This window comes from Salarias fasciatus, chromosome 18 (genome assembly GCF_902148845.1).
Source record: "Salarias fasciatus chromosome 18, fSalaFa1.1, whole genome shotgun sequence".
NCBI classification, from domain to species: domain Eukaryota; kingdom Metazoa; phylum Chordata; class Actinopteri; order Blenniiformes; family Blenniidae; genus Salarias; species Salarias fasciatus.
The window spans coordinates 22,935,863-22,953,529 of record NC_043762.1 but is presented as its reverse complement, the minus strand read 5'-3'; the positions used below and the strand labels follow the sequence as shown (position 1 = coordinate 22,953,529).

The 17,667-nt window shown below is 46.9% G+C and overlaps 3 protein-coding genes across 8 annotated transcripts in view; 2 read left to right on the top strand and 1 right to left on the bottom strand.

The window, feature by feature from the left end:
- LOC115405021 (abl interactor 1-like) overlaps positions 1-1,703 on the bottom strand; it is a 30,391-nt gene extending 28,688 nt beyond the window's left edge. For all 4 annotated transcript variants that reach the window (XM_030114424.1, XM_030114425.1, XM_030114423.1 and 1 more), the window contains exon 1: positions 1,505-1,703. In XM_030114424.1, the coding sequence (XP_029970284.1) occupies positions 1,505-1,621 (117 nt within the window). In that variant the 5' untranslated portion in view covers positions 1,622-1,703. The remainder of the gene's footprint in view (positions 1-1,504) is intronic.
- A 1,285-nt stretch (positions 1,704-2,988) lies between these two features.
- LOC115405020 (acyl-CoA-binding domain-containing protein 5-B-like) lies at positions 2,989-9,371 on the top strand. 2 transcript variants are annotated; one of them, XM_030114421.1, is made up of 14 exons: positions 2,989-3,067; positions 3,293-3,444; positions 4,004-4,127; positions 4,457-4,529; positions 5,792-5,927; positions 6,135-6,173; positions 6,490-6,711; positions 7,022-7,234; positions 7,448-7,542; positions 7,625-7,808; positions 7,989-8,173; positions 8,270-8,320; positions 8,446-8,561; positions 8,650-9,371. In XM_030114421.1, the coding sequence occupies exons 2-14, from the start codon at positions 3,309-3,311 to the stop codon at positions 8,660-8,662; spliced, it is 1,587 nt and encodes a 528-aa protein (XP_029970281.1). In that variant the 5' UTR covers positions 2,989-3,067; positions 3,293-3,308; the 3' UTR covers positions 8,663-9,371. The 2 variants fall into 2 exon arrangements, with proteins under 2 accessions (XP_029970281.1, XP_029970282.1); XM_030114422.1 differs by lacking the exons at positions 6,135-6,173; positions 6,490-6,711.
- A 570-nt stretch (positions 9,372-9,941) lies between these two features.
- On the top strand, positions 9,942-17,498 carry LOC115405019 (ATP-dependent zinc metalloprotease YME1L1-like). 2 transcript variants are annotated; one of them, XM_030114420.1, is made up of 18 exons: positions 9,942-10,150; positions 11,289-11,423; positions 11,837-12,014; positions 12,613-12,711; positions 12,898-13,007; positions 13,312-13,462; positions 13,541-13,624; positions 13,789-13,941; positions 14,028-14,180; positions 14,261-14,393; positions 14,677-14,739; positions 14,885-14,997; positions 15,115-15,270; positions 15,343-15,494; positions 15,572-15,698; positions 15,801-15,874; positions 15,960-16,046; positions 16,121-17,498. In XM_030114420.1, exons 1-18 carry the CDS (start codon positions 10,118-10,120, stop codon positions 16,262-16,264), a joined length of 2,145 nt encoding a protein of 714 aa, XP_029970280.1. In that variant the 5' UTR covers positions 9,942-10,117; the 3' UTR covers positions 16,265-17,498. The 2 variants fall into 2 exon arrangements, with proteins under 2 accessions (XP_029970280.1, XP_029970279.1); XM_030114419.1 differs by having other exon boundaries at positions 13,768-13,941.
- Positions 17,499-17,667: the final 169 nt, after the last annotated feature.

Genomic DNA, 17,667 nt, shown 5'->3' with positions numbered 1-17,667 from the left:
ATTCCATCAAACTGCATCAAATGTTGTATTTATTTTTTTTCTAAAAGGTCAATAACTTCTGTTTGTGTGAGGTTTTTTTTTTTTTTTTTTAATTAAATCTAGGATTGATATAACTTGGGTTTCATGACTGACAAACGAAGATCCAGCCTGGCTTTGCCTGCCACATTTACCAACTATGTCTAATTTTACATTCTCAAAATCCATCTACATGTGGTATATGATATCAATTCATAAAACACTGAGTAAAGCTTGTTCTCACTTATCTGTTGAAAACTCACATTTTCTCTTCAGCTGATTCACTCAAAAAGCAGCTGCGGCTGTAGATGTTCAATGTAATAAAACAGTCGTTGCACTTTCAGCATCATGAAATGAGACATTACTGCCAACCGATATCAAGGTGTACCCAGTAACCTAACCACAGCTGGCATTTCTGGTCACAGCTGGGCTGAAGTGACCTGATGTTGTATAATTGAGTCGGTGTGTGTTTCCGTGCAGTCGATCACAGCTCGTGGTTCGGCCGGTCTGCCATCAGACAGGTCTTCAGACCATCCACTGCCGCTGTCACCCGTCCACTGACAGTCCACTTCCAGGAAATAACAGAAGAACAGCTTGGTGAGCTGTTGTACTGTTGGTGCTTCTTCTAACCTCTGAGCATTTTGTGCTCTTTAGGTCAGAGAAGGGCAGCAGCTGTAGACACCAATGAGATCTCTTTACGTTGTGAACACATGAATATTGTGGATGTGAAAGTAAAAGTGGACTGCTGGCCTCAGTGCTGGATGCTTGATCAGTCCGGATGAACACCAGTCAATAACCTGCATCCAGAGGCAGATGAGCCTCGTGTGTTCTGCAGACACTGATCCTCCATCACTCCGGGATCGTGGCCTTATATTACTTCTGCATTTGTGGATGACAGTAGGACTAAATGAAATGATGAGAGGAGCGATCAAAGCCGTCAGTATTGTGTGCAAAATGAAAACCGCGTTGAAAGTGACGAAGCATTTCGTGACTCTTTTACAAAAAAAAAAAGAACATGTATAAGACAGGCTGCTCGAAAGCTGTGATCTTTAACGGGATCTGTAATGTTTAATCTGAGATTATTCCCCTGTCGTGTGGCCTGTTCCGTGCGATGCTGGTGAACAGAGCAAAATGTGGATGTCAGAATGAAATATAAACGGTGTGGATGGAACGCAGGCAGGGACGAATCTCTTAGTCATAACAACGACACACCCTCTGAGCCCCCAGCAGCCCCGGACGACGAGCGGAGGGGCGAAAATCTAGAAAAATCTGATCCCGAAGCCGACAAACACACAAAACGCATCCGTAGTCGACACGGCGAGGAGAACAGAATAAAGGCGAGCGGCCGCTCGGCGTGAGCTAGCGGTCTGAGGGCGGCTCTCTCCCACCAGGCTTCCTGTCCTGCGGTTTCACTCACTTCCACCGCCGCGCCGCAGACACGACGACCACCGGCGAATCCGCCGGAGCGAGCCGCCATGGCGCCTCCTACCTGGACATAATTGTTCTCGCAGTACTCCGCCACCCGGGACAGGTTCTGGTAGCTCTCCACCAGCGCGCGCTTCCCGGCGGGGATCTCCTCCTCTAGTAGCATCTGTAGCTCTGCCATCTTACAGCCCTTCGCATTTCTCTCCCGGTCCGAGGCGCTGATGCTGGGCTGCGCTGAAACGGGCTCCGACTCCCCGCCTGGCTTTGTGGGGCCGCTGGGCTCCGATTCACGACGACCGGGCACGGAGCGCAGCTACGCTCCAAACACAGAGCGCTGATTGGCTAAGGGGCTGCGGGAGAGGAGCGGCCGACCAATCAGATCGCTCCATTCGTATGAGTCAATAATAAAATGTAATAGCGCTTCGTAACACATTATTATGACTTTACATATCGACTGGAAAGACAGTGACTCTGTATTTTTAAAGGTTTTGCATTTATATTTCAAATAGGAAAGATAAAGTAGAAATGATGCGATGAAAGGCTGAAACCTGACTGCAAGAATAGAAAGAGATTAAAACAGAAAAGGCATAAAAAGGAGAATAAATGAATGTTAAAATATTTATTCAGATAATTGTAATAAAAAAAAAGAACAAAAATGATTGCTTAGAGGAAAACCTGTGCAAACAACAGTGTTTTAAGGCCTGGTTTAAAAGAAGTGAGTGTGCCAGCAGCCCTCAGGTGTTCACTGAGTTTGTTCCACAAGCTGCTAAATCTGAATCTGAGATGTATTTAGGCCAGAGATAATTCAAAGCTTTATGGGAAAGTAGTAAGACTCTGAAGTGGAGGTTTTGACACACAAAATGCAGGTTTAAAGTCAGTCAGGTGTACTGTGCTCCCATCACTTCCCTATTTTACGAACATATTCTGTTACAGCGAGATGAAGCTTTACATTGACATTTTTATACAACGTTAAACAATTTCCTGGCAACAATGCCAACACAAAACAGCTAATTGGTGCATGCACATCTCCAAAATGGCAGTTAAAAAAGCCCTACACACACACACACACACACACACACACACACACACACACACACGCACACACACACACACACACACACACACACACACACACACACACACACACACACACAATTAGTGGAACCTGTGTTTAGTACTTGTTCATGTGCCCTGTGTAAAACGAAGTGGAGCCAACTACTAGTTCATAGACATTAAAATATGATTTAAAAGATTTTCAATGAATTTTATAAAAACTTTAACTGGTATTTTTCGTCATATTGCAATTTCTCGCACATCATATCTTCAAATAAAGAAAAGATTGCTCAAAAACGCTGTCGAATTCGTTTCAATGAGATTAGCCTACATTTCCCAGAGATCTTTGCGGTTTAAATCCTCTGCTCGAAAGGCTTTCTGGAAATTGAAGTACACCGAGATTAACCTTAAAAGCCATACATGCAATGGTTTATCTTTAAAAAAAACTACATTTCCCAGACAGCCTGGCTCCGAAGCGTTGACTGAGGCTCATCCCCGACAGGAGAAGGGACTGCGGACAGACACCAGGCTAATAAATATAATAATTAACACACCGGCGAAGAGGAACTTAATGGTGAGTTTCTAGGAAATCAGAAGGGGCATTCGTATTTAGGGTTATAGTCTGTTGTCCATAAAAAACGACTCGAATACTAAAAGAGAGAAATTTAATTTTAGAATCTACGTTTAAAGAGAAAACATCCTTCCCGGCGGCTACATGCTGCTGTGGGGACCGCATCTTGACCCACTTTGGGAACTTCCTTGGTTTTTGTCCAGTGACTGACTCGTACATTTGTTGAAGATGTGAGGAGTCCTTCATGTCGTCCTGGTCTGGGCTCAGCATGGCGGAGGAGGAGGAGGAGGAGGAAGAGGAGGAGGAGGAGGAGGGCAGACGCTGCCTGGAGGCGCAGTTCGCTGCCGCAGTTAAAGTCATCCGGAGTTTACCTGAAGAAGGTGAAGCCTGCATCCACCTGCTGCGGTCCGTGTGGATGGAGGAGGGCTGAGGGGGGCTGGGTGCTGCTGTGTGGGGCTGTGCTGTGTTGTGTTGTGTTGTGTTGTGTTGTGTTGTGTGGGGCTGTGCTGTGTTGTGTTGTGTTGTGTTGTGTGGGGCTGTGCTGTGTTGTGTTGTGTTGTGTTGTGTTGTGTTGTGTTGTGTTGTGTTGTGTTGTGTTGTGTTGTGTTGTGTTGTGTTGTGTGGGGCTGTGTTGTGTTGTGTTGTGTTGTGTTGTGTTGTGTTGTGTTGTGTTGTGTTGTGTGGGGCTGTGTTGTGTTTTATAGTGTGTGGACACTGCAGGTGATTGACCTACTTCCACAGCATCTAAGAGCTGTCACTCTTGGTTGACCCCTATAAAACTGCTCTAAGCTGACATGAATCAAGTCATTTCTTGAAGTTAATGACATTTTCAGTTCATTTTTTACCCTTGGGTGCAATTTAAAAAAAAATCTAAATTACTTGTGAAACATTAGCTGTGAAAAACAATGATTTAACCGTTTGTGTTTTTGTCTTTCTCAGGTCATTTTCAGCCATCCGATGACATGATGCTCATGTTCTACAGCTACTACAAGCAAGCCACGCTGGGCCCCTGCGACGTTCCCAGACCCACTGGCTTCTGGGATACCCGTGGCAAAGCCAAATGGTCTGCACTTAGAACGTGCTCCCGTTACGCCTGTGATTCTCATCTAGATTTAGGGCTCAGGATATGGGCCAAGTGGGACATGTAGCAGGTGTAATGGAGCTTTTTGCAGTAATTAGATAAAATATTATGAAAGTCTCCTCATATTTATTCTGACAACATAGACACGGTCCAGTAGTGCAATGCAAAGTGCATTCCGGTAATACTATGATGGATTGTCAAGCCATGGTGCCAGATCACTTGACTTCACTGAGATTTCTGCATTCAGCATCACAGAATCATTCATTCATGTGTCCCAGCTGTAATGTTGAACTCTGACTTTGCGTTGCCAGGGATGCATGGAGCTCTTTAGGAGACATGACAAAAGAGGAAGCCATGAAGAATTACATTGAGGACATCCAGCTGGTAAGGCCTTTCAGTGAAGAACTGAAAATGAATGAAAGCAGCCTGCAGAATAATAACCCGCAAATGCTCTACTCTCCACTTTACTGTTTTAGTTCCCATCAGCCCAAGCCATCATTCATGTCTGCTGTGAATTATTGGTGCTTTAAATGTCGTTGCTAGGACTGTAAAATTGACCAGCTGTTTATCAGCAGCACGCTGAGAACTTATTGACACAAGAAAAAGGCATAAAGTTAAAGTCGGCAAAGAATGAAAAAGAAAATGATTGAGTTGTTCTGAACCCCTGATGAGGACAGGAGCCGATCCCAGCAGAATGTGGTTTAAGCAGACTCCGCCTCAGACAGCTCACCAGTCCATCACAGGCCAAACAAGGAGACACAGACGTTTACATTCACACCTATGGAGAATCAGTTTGAAATGCATTTTTTGAACTGTGAGAGGAAATGAGAGTACCTGGAGAAAACCCGAGCATGCACAGGGAGAGCATGCAAACTCCTCAAAGAATTGCCCCCGAGCCCAGACTAAAGCCCAGAACATGTATGTTATTTTTCATCCATACATAAGGATTTGCTCTCAGCACACTGTAGATTTACCGAGTGTAACCTGAAGCTGTTTTAAAGAGCTGTGCAGCATTTCCTGGATTTGCCATTTATTTGGCTCATGGAGGAGCGACGTGTCCCACCAGCCACTGTATTGCCAGTGTACTTTAATAAACGCAGTATTTGTTAAACAGTAGTGAAATAATGCAGATGACGGTGCAGCCGGCGCTGCTTGAACGGGTCCGGGGCTGTGAATGTGTTTTGGTTGTAGCTGTTGGCTCTTCATGGACAGAGTTAGCAGAGTAACTGTGTTCCCTTTTGCCAGCATCCGCCTTGCTTCTGCCATCCCCGCCGTGCCCCGTTTCTTCCTCCGGACAAAGCTGGCCTTTTCTAATGATCTTGTTGAGTCTTTTGATGTTCTTGGCTGTGAAACGGCTGCTCCAGTGTCCAGCAGCATAAAGGATGGTGCTCAGCACCGCAGACTCATCAGAAGACCTCAGCAGCTGGTCTCTCTCTCCAAAATGATCCCGTTTACTCAGGAAGAGCTTTTGGCTCTGACTTTTCTTTGACAAGCTGCCAGAATCGCTTCAGACTTGTCATCTGGAGATGAATGGTTTAACCTGATTGTGTGCGTCTGTGAGTTGATTTGAAGCGTTCTCATTGGTTATTTGAGGCATGGCTGCTCTTCAGCAGGCTCGCGTGTTGAGTGTCCTGTTTTTGTGTCAGATTTTGGAAACCATCCCGGTCTCTGAGGAGGTGTCGGACCTGGTCCAGAAGCTGGGCAACTTCTACACCGAGGTAGAGGAAGACGACGTGGAGACGGAGCAGAGACGGTTCACCAGGCCTTACGCTCATCACGCAGGTGTTTCAGTAGTGATTTACCATTCCTGTCAACGGCAGAAATTTAAATGATATTCGGTGACGAGCAGGAGGGAGGAATGCCTGCTGTTTTGTTTTGTTTTGTTTTTTTTCAATCTTTTTGACACACAACCATCATTTTCCCAAAACACTGAGCCTGTCTTCCATGTCTTCCATGTCTTCCATGTCTTCCATGTGTTTTTCTCACTAGACGATCTGGATAGACCCTGTAAAAAACCAACAATGGAGGGCAAGTCTTCAGTCTTCATATCTCTGTCATACACTTCATGGCTGTGCAGTTTGAGCTGAAGGACCAATAAGTGTGTAATCTGGCTAGTGTAGAACATTAGATCAGATTATTTTGTCTTCTCTGGGACGGGTGTGTTGCAGTGTAGTGTGTTGCTTTGTTGCTTTGTGCTGTTAGTTGCATTTTGTGGTAGATTCAGATAAATCTGCGAGGCACCGTGCTACGCTAAGCTGCCTGTGTTTGTTTTTTTCTTGTCAGTTTTTACGGTTTGAGGTCTGTGGTTCATAAATTACTCAGTAGTGTCTCCCTCACTGCTCAGGCTACGGGGATCTGTGGGATGATATTCAAAATCCTCAGGAGAAAGACAGAGACGGCCCTGTTGATGGCAGCTGCAGTGGCAGTGGCGAGGAAGCAGTGGTCAGCAGAGGAAACAGTCAAATCCAGATAACGAAGGAAAGGAGGGGTCTGTGGAGAAGTGAGGAAGAGGAGCATGGTGATGAAGAAGACAATACACAGGATGGAGACGGGGAGGAGGAACGAGGTACAGTGTAGTGTTGGTAAACTGTTTGGAGCTGTGACGTTTTGGTCTGATGAGTTGAAACTAACTATTTCTCAGGTGAACATTCTTGACAGTCAGCACATTTTTTCTTCAAACACCAGGTTTATTTTTGTAAATGAAAGTCGAGCACGTGTGGAATTCCACTGGCAGTGAAGGCAGAAGCTCTCAGGATGGGATAAACATATTTTAAAGCTGAAACATAATTCAGCTGAACTCACTGTTCATGAAGTCAGTCGTATCAGAATATCGAAGTGTCCTTTTTGCCAACCCTCTGTCTTTGTGTCTCACCCAGACTGGAGCCCTGACCCCAGGCTGTTGGTGACGGAGGACAGGAGGTGGAGGTCTGACACCAAGGGCTCGGGCAGCAGCGTGGAGCCCAGCATGTCCTCCGTCACCAACGGGACACACAGCTCGCTCAACAGCGAGCTGGAGGAGGAGCTGGCCTGTTCCATCGATCCCGGCGCAGAGTTTAATCCATACATGCATTTTAATGGATACGCAGGTGGTAAGATTACACTTATTGAACTCTGTCTGTGAAAGATGTGTAAAATATTCCTTATTTATCGAGGGGAATCAGAATATTGGCACAGCTTTGCTGCATTACAGTTTAGTACTGTAACCGTTAGCATAACGAGCTACAGATCTGCAAGTTTAAAGCAAATTGCTTTGACCAAGTTGTTCAGACTGCCCATTTTTTTATGTGTTTTGCATATTTCAGAGTATAAAGATGTAACTCCTGAGAAGAACCTCCGATCCACAGACTCAGATAATGAAGAATTCTGTGACTCAATGGAGCATCTGGCCATGGAAGAGGTGAAGCATCCTCCACACGGCTGCACTGTCTGGTTTGTGTCGTTCGTTCTGTGGTTGAATGTATTTCCTTCCTGCTGCGCAGCGGTCGCCATCAAGAGGCCAGTCGCCTGGATCAGGAGCTGCCTCGGTCAGGCAGAGGGAGCTCTGGTTTGAGAGCAACGCCACGCTGACGGAGGGAGAGGATGAAGCACCCATCAGAGGATCCTGCCTTAAAGAAGGGATTAGTTCAAGCCAACACAACAGCTCCTTGTCAAGAAGAGTCAGAGGTGAGGCAACAGTAGCTGTAATTCATGCTGACACTCACTGTATCCTCAGATCACCCTCTCACTCAGGCCTGCACTCACTTCACCCGCTAAGCAGTTGAAGGTATTAGATGCACTGACCAAGCAGTTTTCCTGGAAGGCAGCATGTGGTGTGAGTGACTTCCTGTTTCCGCTCGGCTCCAGGTTCAGCCTGCAGCTCTCGGTGGTGCGTCAGTGCGGACGCCGCCTGCTGCTGTGGATCTCGCAGCAGACGTTCTGCCGGTGGACAGATCAATGAGCAGATCGCTTCGGCCCTGTTGAGGCTGCAGCACGACATGAACGGCGTTCTGCACAGACTGCACTCTCTGGAGGCGCTGACCAGGTCGCAGGTGAGCGGCCAGCGGGGTTATCTGTCATATCTGTCACCAACAGTCTCCAGAATAACATCTTATTAACAGATTTATTCCATTCGTTTTATCTTCCAGTCGAGAGCATCCTCACCATGTCAAGAGTTTCCTGCAAATACCACTCAAAAGGTCCTCCTCGTTCTTACTTCATGTTTTCTTTGTAGATTTTTATTCCTGCTTTTTTATAAAGTGAACTTCATGACAAATTCATCTGTCTACAAGAGTTAAAGTCCCTTTATCCTCTGATTCTCTAGTTCCTGAGACCATCCTGGTGGCCTTTTGACCTCTCTCCATTCACAGTCATGATGACTGCTCTCTGGCCTCTGATCGCCCATCTGCTCGTCCAACTTTATCTACAGCGGAAGAGGAGGTAAACAAAACTCTTTGTAAAGGAACTTCCAGTTTTTCTTTTAGACCAGCGTCACAGACTAACAGAACGTTCTCTCTTCCTCACTCAGGAAAATCCCATGAAGTGTCTGACAGCCATCAGCATGAATGACAGAACATGACCTCTGTGCTTTGAGGCTTTGTGAAGCTCGGAGTGTTGAGCCAGCAGTAGAGGAGGACAGGCCGCTTCAGACAGCGGGCCGGAGGCTGTTCTAAAGGACGCTCGGCTCTGTCATGTAGCAGCTTGACTTCATCTTACACCTGTAGCAAACAGGCCGTTTCTGCTTATAGTGCTGGCACAGTTTACTGGTAGTGTAGCATGAGGCGGTGATCTGTGTACGGCTCTGCGATCGCCCGGAACTCATGAGTCATTAGGATATATTAGCTGTGCTCGATACACAGAATCGTCAAGTCTGGCATTGTCGCTGTTCTATTTATTTTTCATCTCATTGTTTAATTAGGTGTTTTATTATCATTATTATTGTTATGCGCCCCATTTTAGTTCCCGATAACTAAGGACATGGGTCTTTTATGTGAGGTCTCACATATATAAATATTTCAGGGGTATTTATTTTGAAAAGCAAATGCACATTTAGAATGAATAATGTTACTTGTGTGTTAAAGTGTATAATTTTTTTTGTAGCTTGAGTGCAAAGTTTGCACTCTTGCCAAAAGGGGAAATACAGAGTATAGACAATCCATGTAGCTGCAGTATATGTAATTACAATTTTCTTCTCAGTTTACAGTGAAATACAAAATAATCCTTAGCTGAAATAAGGCCATAGTGCTGATTCTTCTAAAATATAAATATCTGAGTCACATTTAAAAGAGTAATAAACTTATTCTTGGAACAAACATGTATTTTGTGCATTGTGTGTGTATGTGTGTGTATTCTTACTCCCCAGTGTTCTAATGAAGACAAATTTATAAACCTATATAGTACATAACGTCACTCTACTAAGATATGAATGCTTCTTACAGATGAAAATGTTGCAGGCAGAATAGTATTACAATTTTAATGCAATCACCTGTGAAAAAATATCCTGGTTTACCAAGACAAAGGAACTATTTTGGGAAAAAGAAACATTTTGTTGAGTGTTTTTTATGCTTTCATAAAAGTATTTTCATCCTACAGATTCTACATACAGATCCTACAGATCCATTGTGTAATTCTTCCAGTGATGTATTTATCATAATCTAGCAGAATATGAAATTGTGAAGAAATGTGATTGAGATTGCCTTATTAATTGAAAAATCCAAACAAAACATTTTTATAATGCATGAAGAACTACCAACGTTTTTTAACCGGAAGCTCAACCTGTGGCGGAGGACATAACTGTACACGGTTACAGAATACGCCGTAACACCTGCGCAGTCACATCCGGGTTGTTTTCAGCCGTTGGTGTACCACTAAAGTTCGTAGCCGGACTTGATATGCTCGCTGTACAAGAGCAAAGTGAAGCAAGGGCAGATCTTTAAACTTTCGGGGACACACAGCTCGCCTAGCTTGACGGCGGCGGTTCACCGGGACCCTGAACCATGTTCTCCTTGTCCTCTTCGGTCCAGCCGCAGGTGAGGCAGCCAGGAGCCGAGCTAACGTCGTTAGCATTGTTGTTGTTTTGCCTCAGCCACTGTTCGCTAGCAGCCAAGGTTATCCCCGACTTTACTGTTAAAGAGCGTTTGGAGGTGGATATTCTCCGCAGTAGAGTCACACAGTTATTGTTGTCTGAAAGTGTCAGCAGGGCTGCGGTCCGGTGAGAGAAGTCTGGCTAGCGGGCTACAGTGGAGGCTAGCCCGTCCTCAGCTGTCAGCCAAACTGCGTCAGTCTGGATCCGCGCTTTACGGTTCAGGGCCTGGACGAGAAAACCGGCTGAACGTCCTCAGCCCGTCTCTCTCTTTTCTGACCTTTCTGATCCAAACACACACGATGTTGCTCCACCTGTCCTACCTGCCAGGAGGCGTTTATAAACCTCCGCACCGGTGGAACCATGAACGCGGGAGATGGTCAGAATGTGATAAATGCAAATAAGATCATCCTGAAGTTTAGAATTATCTAAACTGTTTTTGTCAGTTATATCCTGTGTAAGCATGATCTGAAGTCTTTCAGGGATTATGAGCACCACTGACTATGATGAAAGAATAAAGACTGATGCAGAGTGAAGCTGAATGGCTTCTTTAGCGAGAGTGGCTGGAGTCACTTTTCCGATATGAGATTCAAATAAAAATGTTTTTTAAATCACCACCAGAAATGGATTTATAATACAATGTATTGTGAGGTTAGTTATTGTAGTTCTGACAATTACAGTTGCTCCACGGTGCAGAACGTGTCGTGATGGGTAAGCTTGCATGTTTTCTAGAAGGAGTAGCTCATGAGACACCTTGGAGATGATTTTACAAGATCTGTTTAGGGAGGAAATGCTGTGACTTGTTTTAAACCTTCATCTAAAGCTTCACCTGCTCAGGATATAGTTTGTATTGCAGCATCTGTTATGGTGGTTTCAGTAAAAAAAAAAATCCTGAGATGAACCTTGAGTTACCTCGGTTCCATTCACTTGTTATCCTTTGCTTTATGCTTTAACACCCATCCCTGTTGGTTTTAAGTCATTTCTATAAGCCTTGAATTTGTGAAGTGTTTGGATTTGAAATAGTGTTTTACAATGTGAGTTTTTCATCATATAAAGCATATTAATCCTTCACGGTTTGATTGCAGGTGACCGTGCCCCTGACTCACCTCATCAACGCCCTGCACTCCCTGAGGAGCTCCGTGGGAAGCAGCAGCAGCGCCAGCTGCAAATCCAGAAAACACCAAGAGCATCCATCAGACCCGGAGCTGCACGCTGCCGAGGTAAGCATCAGCATCTATACTCTATTCAACCAGCTGGAAACACATTCAGTGGTGACAGGCTCCATATGCCAAACGGCCCACAGATCTAGAAAGAAGAGCACATAGATTACCAGTAGTTTCCTGGGAAAGCCCGTTCCAAACAGGATTTGTAGTGATGCAGAAAAACTTTGGATGTGGAGCTTATTTTAGAGGTTTCTAATGGCTACCAAGAAACCAGCTCAGCTTTGTTTTCGATTCTAATCTGTTGATCTTATGTGTTGGAGTGGGTTGTCAGTGGTGCAGGTCATAAATCGGAGCATTTCATTCATATATCAGTCCAACAGAAGTGTTTCAGGTGTTTCCTCTCCACGCTGAGCTGCCGTGCTGATCGGTTTTATCATAATAACTGGAGTGGATTCTGCGTTTGTCTGCAGGCCCAGTTGAACCTCCGGGAGCTGGGTTTGTCGGACCTGGGAAACCAGCAGCTGACGGAGCTGGTGAACCGTGTGTTGCCGTGTTTCAGCCCACAGGAGGCGCCACTTCCATTCGGTGGTCAGACAGCCTGGAGGACGTCTCATGTCTCTACAAACTCCTTTTTTCATAATAAGCACGGTAAGAAAGTTCATTTCTGTGTCTTGTTTCAGTTAATTTATTGAAATATAGACAGATAATTGTGAACTTTTCCCTTTAAATCTGAGAACTGAAGACACTGTTCATGTGTGGCTAAAGAGTAGAAAGTATGACTTCAACTTCATGATACTGACGTGTTAATCCATATGCACTCATGGGATTATTGTCTTTTTTAAATGTTAATCAGCTGAGAACTCCGTTGCTATGGAGATATACGGCAGAGCCTGACCAGCTTTAGGAATTCCTCAGTGGCGATGATCTGCTGCAGGAATCTGTAGAATACACGCTTCACTTTAGTGACAGCCTTCCACATCAGAACAGTCACATCAGATTTTAATGAAGCAAACCTGACGTGTTATTAGGAGGGACCATTTTTTTTTAATAATAAAATGATTAAGATTTCTGAATTTATTGACTTTTAAATTCTTGTTAATCAGTGAAAACCAGCATTGATTTTCAGTTTCTGCAGTAAATCATTGTGACGAGTTTATCTTGCTTCCAGCTGACAGGAAAGTTGTTCTGGAGTTCAGCGTTTTTTAAAGTTGACCACATATGAAGAGACGCCGTTCTTCTTCCCCAGGCTTCCTATGGAGTCCCACGCCGGTGCCAGCAGTTGTGCTGATGCGGCAGCAGCCGTCGCTCCTTCAGGCTGTGTGTGCAGAGCTGCAGCACTGGCCAGGTAACGCTTCACCACTTCATCACTCGCTCACAAGTCTGGGCTCAGCTGTTATAAATGCAAGACGTTGAGAGGAAGAACAGAGTAACTTTACTCAGATATATATCACCGTTAGTGTGTGTGCACACTGTGAAAATACGTGCTCGGTGTGCGTGGAGATGTGAGCAGCTGTTGTTCTTCCTCTTAAAGTGTTGGTTCAGAGAAGAGGATTTAAAACGTTGAGGAGCAAAACCAGGCGGGTGCAGTCGGCGTTCCAGCGCCCCGGCGAGTCCGACGGCTTCACGCCGTCTTTCATCAAGGTGTGTATTCCCAGGTTTGCAGATACTGAGCAAACTTTACACATCGTAATTGCCATTACCTTGTATAACGCCTTCATTCCTTTTGATTTTCAAGTCTAAATGTGGCGTGCACGTGTGACAACGCCAGCTTCTCAACATTATGTGGTTCCTACATTTTCAGCGAAAAGCCAGAGAAACCTGAGTTTCTAACCTGGTTTTCTAATGCGGTTGAAAGTGATATGAGCTGCTTTATGGGTAAAAGCTGCATAATGCTGTGAGCAGAGCAGCAGCAGTAAAGCGGATTCTCTCTCGTCTTGAACTGCAGGGCTTCCTCACGCGGGACAAGCCCGGCGAGCTGGAAAGCCTGGACGGCCTTTTGAAGGACAAGAACGTCCCCGCTGGACAGCAGGACGCCTTCAAGAGAGGCTTTGCCGAGGGCTTCCTGAAGGCCCAGGCTCTGACCCAACGCACCCAAGGCAGGTTTCCCTCCGGCCCGGTCAGCCAATCAGAACGGTCGGCGTTGCCTGGTCTGACGTTGTGCTTCTCCCGCTCAGACTCTCTGAGGAGGACCCGCCTCATCCTGCTGGTGCTGCTTCTGGTCGGCCTCTACGGCCTTTCCAAGACGCCCTTCATATCGGGTAACGGCCCCTTTGACCTTTGACCTCACCCTGTCACGTCCTGTGATTTGCAGCTGATTCACCCTGTCACCTGCTGCGATTTGCAGCTGATTCACCCTGTCACCTGCTGCGATTTCGAACTTTAATCTAACCATTGTGCACAGTGCGGTTCCGAACCACATCAGGCCTGGACTCGGCCGTGGACCCGGTGCAGATGAAGAACGTGACGTTCGAGCACGTCAAAGGCGTGGAGGAGGCCAAGAACGAGCTGCAGGAGGTGGTGGAGTTCCTCAAGAACCCGCAGAAGTTCACGGCTTTGGGAGGGAAGCTGCCGAAAGGTGGAGCGGCGCTCGCACTGCAGTCCTGCGTTGTGGCGTCTCTGCTTCCCGCCTGGTCGTCTCAGCTTGCCCGTTCTCCGCTGCAGGGGTCCTGCTGGTGGGACCGCCGGGGACGGGAAAGACCCTCCTGGCCCGAGCCGTGGCGGGAGAGGCCGACGTGCCGTTTTACTACGCCTCCGGCTCCGAGTTCGACGAGATGTTCGTTGGAGTGGGAGCCAGCCGCATCAGGAATCTTTTCAGTACGTTTGGACCAGAAATGATTCAGTTAGGAGATAATGGGCTGAATATTGAATGTTTTTGTTTTTCTGTGCTCTGACAGGAGAGGCGAAAGCCAACGCCCCCTGTGTGATCTTCATCGACGAGCTGGACAGTGTGGGCGGGAAAAGGATCGAGTCTCCCATGCACCCGTACTCCAGACAGACCATCAACCAGCTGCTGGCTGAGATGGATGGGTATTCTGAACATCTCTAACTCCTCGGACACGTTAAATTCAGCGTGTTATCATGAGATATCTTTACGTAAATGCAGAATCATCAAGGTGATCCTCAACACTTTGGGTAAAATGATGTCCGTCTTCATTTGCTGCCACTGATACATTTTAGTCTAATTCGGTTGTTTATGCCGCTGAGACTTTAACGGGTGAAGCGCGCTGCAATAAGAAATGAAACTAGAAGCGTGTTTGCAGGGCGCAGTGCTGGATGAGACCCTGACAGGTCTGGATTTTCTATTTTCTAGGTTCAAACCAAATGAGGGTGTGATCATCATTGGTGCGACTAACTTCCCAGAAGCGCTGGATAAGTATGTTCCCCTCTCCGGTCCTTCATTTCTGCTGACAGAGCGCATGTAGGACTGTCGGGGTTCCCGGCCTCCAGGGCCAGCTGTTACAGTCGGTGTGAAGAATGGAGTCCAGCTGCAGTGGTTTTGTTGTCGCTGTTGTTTTCAGTGCCCTGATCCGTCCAGGACGGTTTGACATGCAGGTGACCGTTCCCAAACCCGACGTGAAAGGACGCACCGAGATCCTCAACTGGTACTTGAAGAAGATCAAAGTGGATCCAGGTATGTTGTTTCTAAAGATGAGGGTTGCTTCATGTTCATCGGTTTATTTTTCAGCTTCTATGAAAGAAACCGTTGAAAGTGTTTCACACATGCAGATGTTTTCTTTCGTATTTGCAGCTATCGAGGCCAAGATTATTGCCCGGGGCACCGTGGGCTTCTCCGGCGCCGACCTGGAGAACCTGGTCAACCAGGCGGCCTTGAAGGCAGCAGTGGACGGAAAAGACATGGTGACCCTGAAGGAGCTGGAGTTCGCCAAAGACAAGATCCTGATGGGTGAGTTAGCGGTCGTCAGCGCCGTGAAAAGACGTTAATGTTCTACTGACGGCTTCGATTCCTTCCTGAAAGGCCCTGAGCGGCGGAGTGCAGAGATAGACAACAAAAACAAACGCATCACGGCGTACCACGAGTCGGGCCACGCCATCGTAGCGTATTACACCAAAGACGCCATGCCCATCAACAAGGCCACCATCATGCCCCGGGGCCCCAGTCTGGGACATGTGAGCCAGCCTCCGGCGCTCTCTGCACTCACCCCCGAACCGGCGCTGATTCTTAACCGTCCGTTTCACGTTCGCAGGTGTCCATGCTGCCGGAGAACGACCGGTGGAGCGAGACGCGCTCCCAGCTTCTGGCCCAGATGGACGTCAGCATGGGGGGCCGCGTGGCCGAGGAGATGATATTTGGACACGAGTACATCACTACAGGTAGGACTGGAAGACGAGCAGGGCGTGAACAGCTGGAGCGAAATGTAGAACAGTGTTAGCAGATTACAAAGCAGGATGGAGCTCACGCTGCTTCTCCCTCAGGGGCGTCCAGCGACTTCGACAGCGCCACCAAGATCGCTAAACTGATGGTGACCAGGTTTGGAATGTGTGAGAAGGTGCGGTGCTTCAAAAGCGAACCGGAAACAAAGCTTTTCACTCAGCTGCTGGAGCGTGTCGGTGATGCCTCTGCTTGTTGTGCAGCTGGGCGTGATGACGTACCCCGACATGACGGCCCAGAGTCCGGAGACGCAGGCCGCCGTGGAGCAGGAAGTCCGGGCTCTGCTGAAGGTTGGTGGTCCATCAGGACTTCGGATCCACCTCCGCCGTCGTTTCTCTAAACCCCGTCCTTCTCCGTCCCTCAGGAGTCGTATGATCGCGCCAAGGCGCTGCTGAAGTCTCACGCCAAGGAGCACAGGAACCTGGCAGAAGCTCTGCTCATGTACGAAACTCTGGACGCCAAAGAGATCCAGCTGGTCCTGGAGGGGAAAACCCTGGAGACCAGATGAAACAGAGGGTCTGATGGGAGCTGGCTGGGGGACAGGTGTCTCCTGTCTCCAGAGACGTACTTCTGTTGGATGGTATTCGCCACATCTTCATGCTGTCACCTCTGTGGAAAGGCGAGCGTCACACCGCCACTTTGTGTGATGTGAATGTGAGGGTGCTACTCAGGTCACTTTATTAGAGCGGAGAGAAGAAACATGGCAGGAATGTAAATATGAAATCAGTGTCTGGAGAGAATCTTTTTTTAAGTTGCTGCAAGCAGGAGAATGAAAGCTGAAGGCGGACTGAGCCGACGTGAATCTCTTGTACTGTCACTTTTAAAGTCACAGCGTCCAGAATTTTACCAAACCTCCACGTGTGTCGCTTGTCTTCAGTATTTGTGTTTGTGTCCAGGCTCAGGCTGGGTCACTGGTGGGACGTTCACATCGACTCTGCTGCTCTGCCCTTCCTCTCGTTCTCATGTTTTCCCCTAAAAGGCGGCCTTTTGTGGAATGTATCAGAAGCAGAAATCTGTCTTTAGAAGTAGAAAGTTGTCACAATTTTGCGTCTGTACACATCTGATGTTATTAATTTATGCTGTGTGTTGGTATGGGGAGTAAATGGCTGCTCAGCCCGTCGGCTGTGTGCAGAGACAAAGGATGGAAGCATCAAGGCTTTAAAGCTGTTGGCCTAATTTATTTTAGATTAGCTCAGTATTCAGAGGGTTATTCTGAAGCTTGCTCGGCTGTATGTCCAGGTTCTCTCTTGTCGTCACGCAATTAAAACCTCCAAATACTCAGAAGAACCAAACAGCCGTTTCTGTCCACTGAAGCTCTTCTGCCTGCATTAACAGCAGAACTCGCTGTTTAGGAAACAGATTCTGGGTTGAGGTTTGTGAGCGGCGGCTCAGCTGCCAGCACTTCTTCCACGTATGAAACACGCCGTGAGGCTCACATGGAGCTAGTGCTGTTTGTTGTGAGGTTTCTTTCTGACGCCATGAATGCAGACAGTCTTCAGAAATTTCATTTTATGCTTCTTGTAAATCTTTTAGTAAATATGGAGTCAGTTCTGTTTCCAGTCACCAGCATGTTTTTCTGGACTGTATTTTCTGCTCCAACATTTCACCCTTTCGCTATGCTAGCTGTATATCTTATAGAAATCACTGTATAAATGTAAAATAGTCTCTGCTGTAGCTCTCCTCAGTGTGATGATGATGGGAAATGAAGATATATGCTGCTGAATAAAGGAAAACGGTCTGAACTGAAGCGTGCGGAGTGTGGGTCACTAGGTGAGGGAAACCTGCCTGAAGCCGGACGCCGCCTTGAACCACGGCGACGAACCAGCCCTGTGACGCTTCACGACAGGTGCTGAGTCTTAGTTAGAACATCGATCTGTCTCTTTGAGGAATCAGTCTGTCAGTATTTGAAGA

Bases quoted from the DNA above. Each gene is read 5' to 3' on its own strand.
- LOC115405020 (XM_030114421.1), top strand. From the start codon at position 3,309: ATGTCGTCCTGGTCTGGGCTCAGCATGGCGGAGGAGGAGGAGGAGGAG. The intron at 6,712-7,021 runs GTACAGTGTAGT...TGTCTCACCCAG, and splicing joins AGACGGGGAGGAGGAACGAG to ACTGGAGCCCTGACCCCAGG. The intron at 7,543-7,624 runs GTGAAGCATCCT...CCTGCTGCGCAG, and splicing joins AGCATCTGGCCATGGAAGAG to CGGTCGCCATCAAGAGGCCA.
- LOC115405019 (XM_030114419.1), top strand. From the start codon at position 10,118: ATGTTCTCCTTGTCCTCTTCGGTCCAGCCGCAG. The intron at 13,008-13,311 runs GTGTGTATTCCC...CTTGAACTGCAG, and splicing joins TCACGCCGTCTTTCATCAAG to GGCTTCCTCACGCGGGACAA. The intron at 14,394-14,676 runs GTATTCTGAACA...TCTATTTTCTAG, and splicing joins CTGCTGGCTGAGATGGATGG to GTTCAAACCAAATGAGGGTG.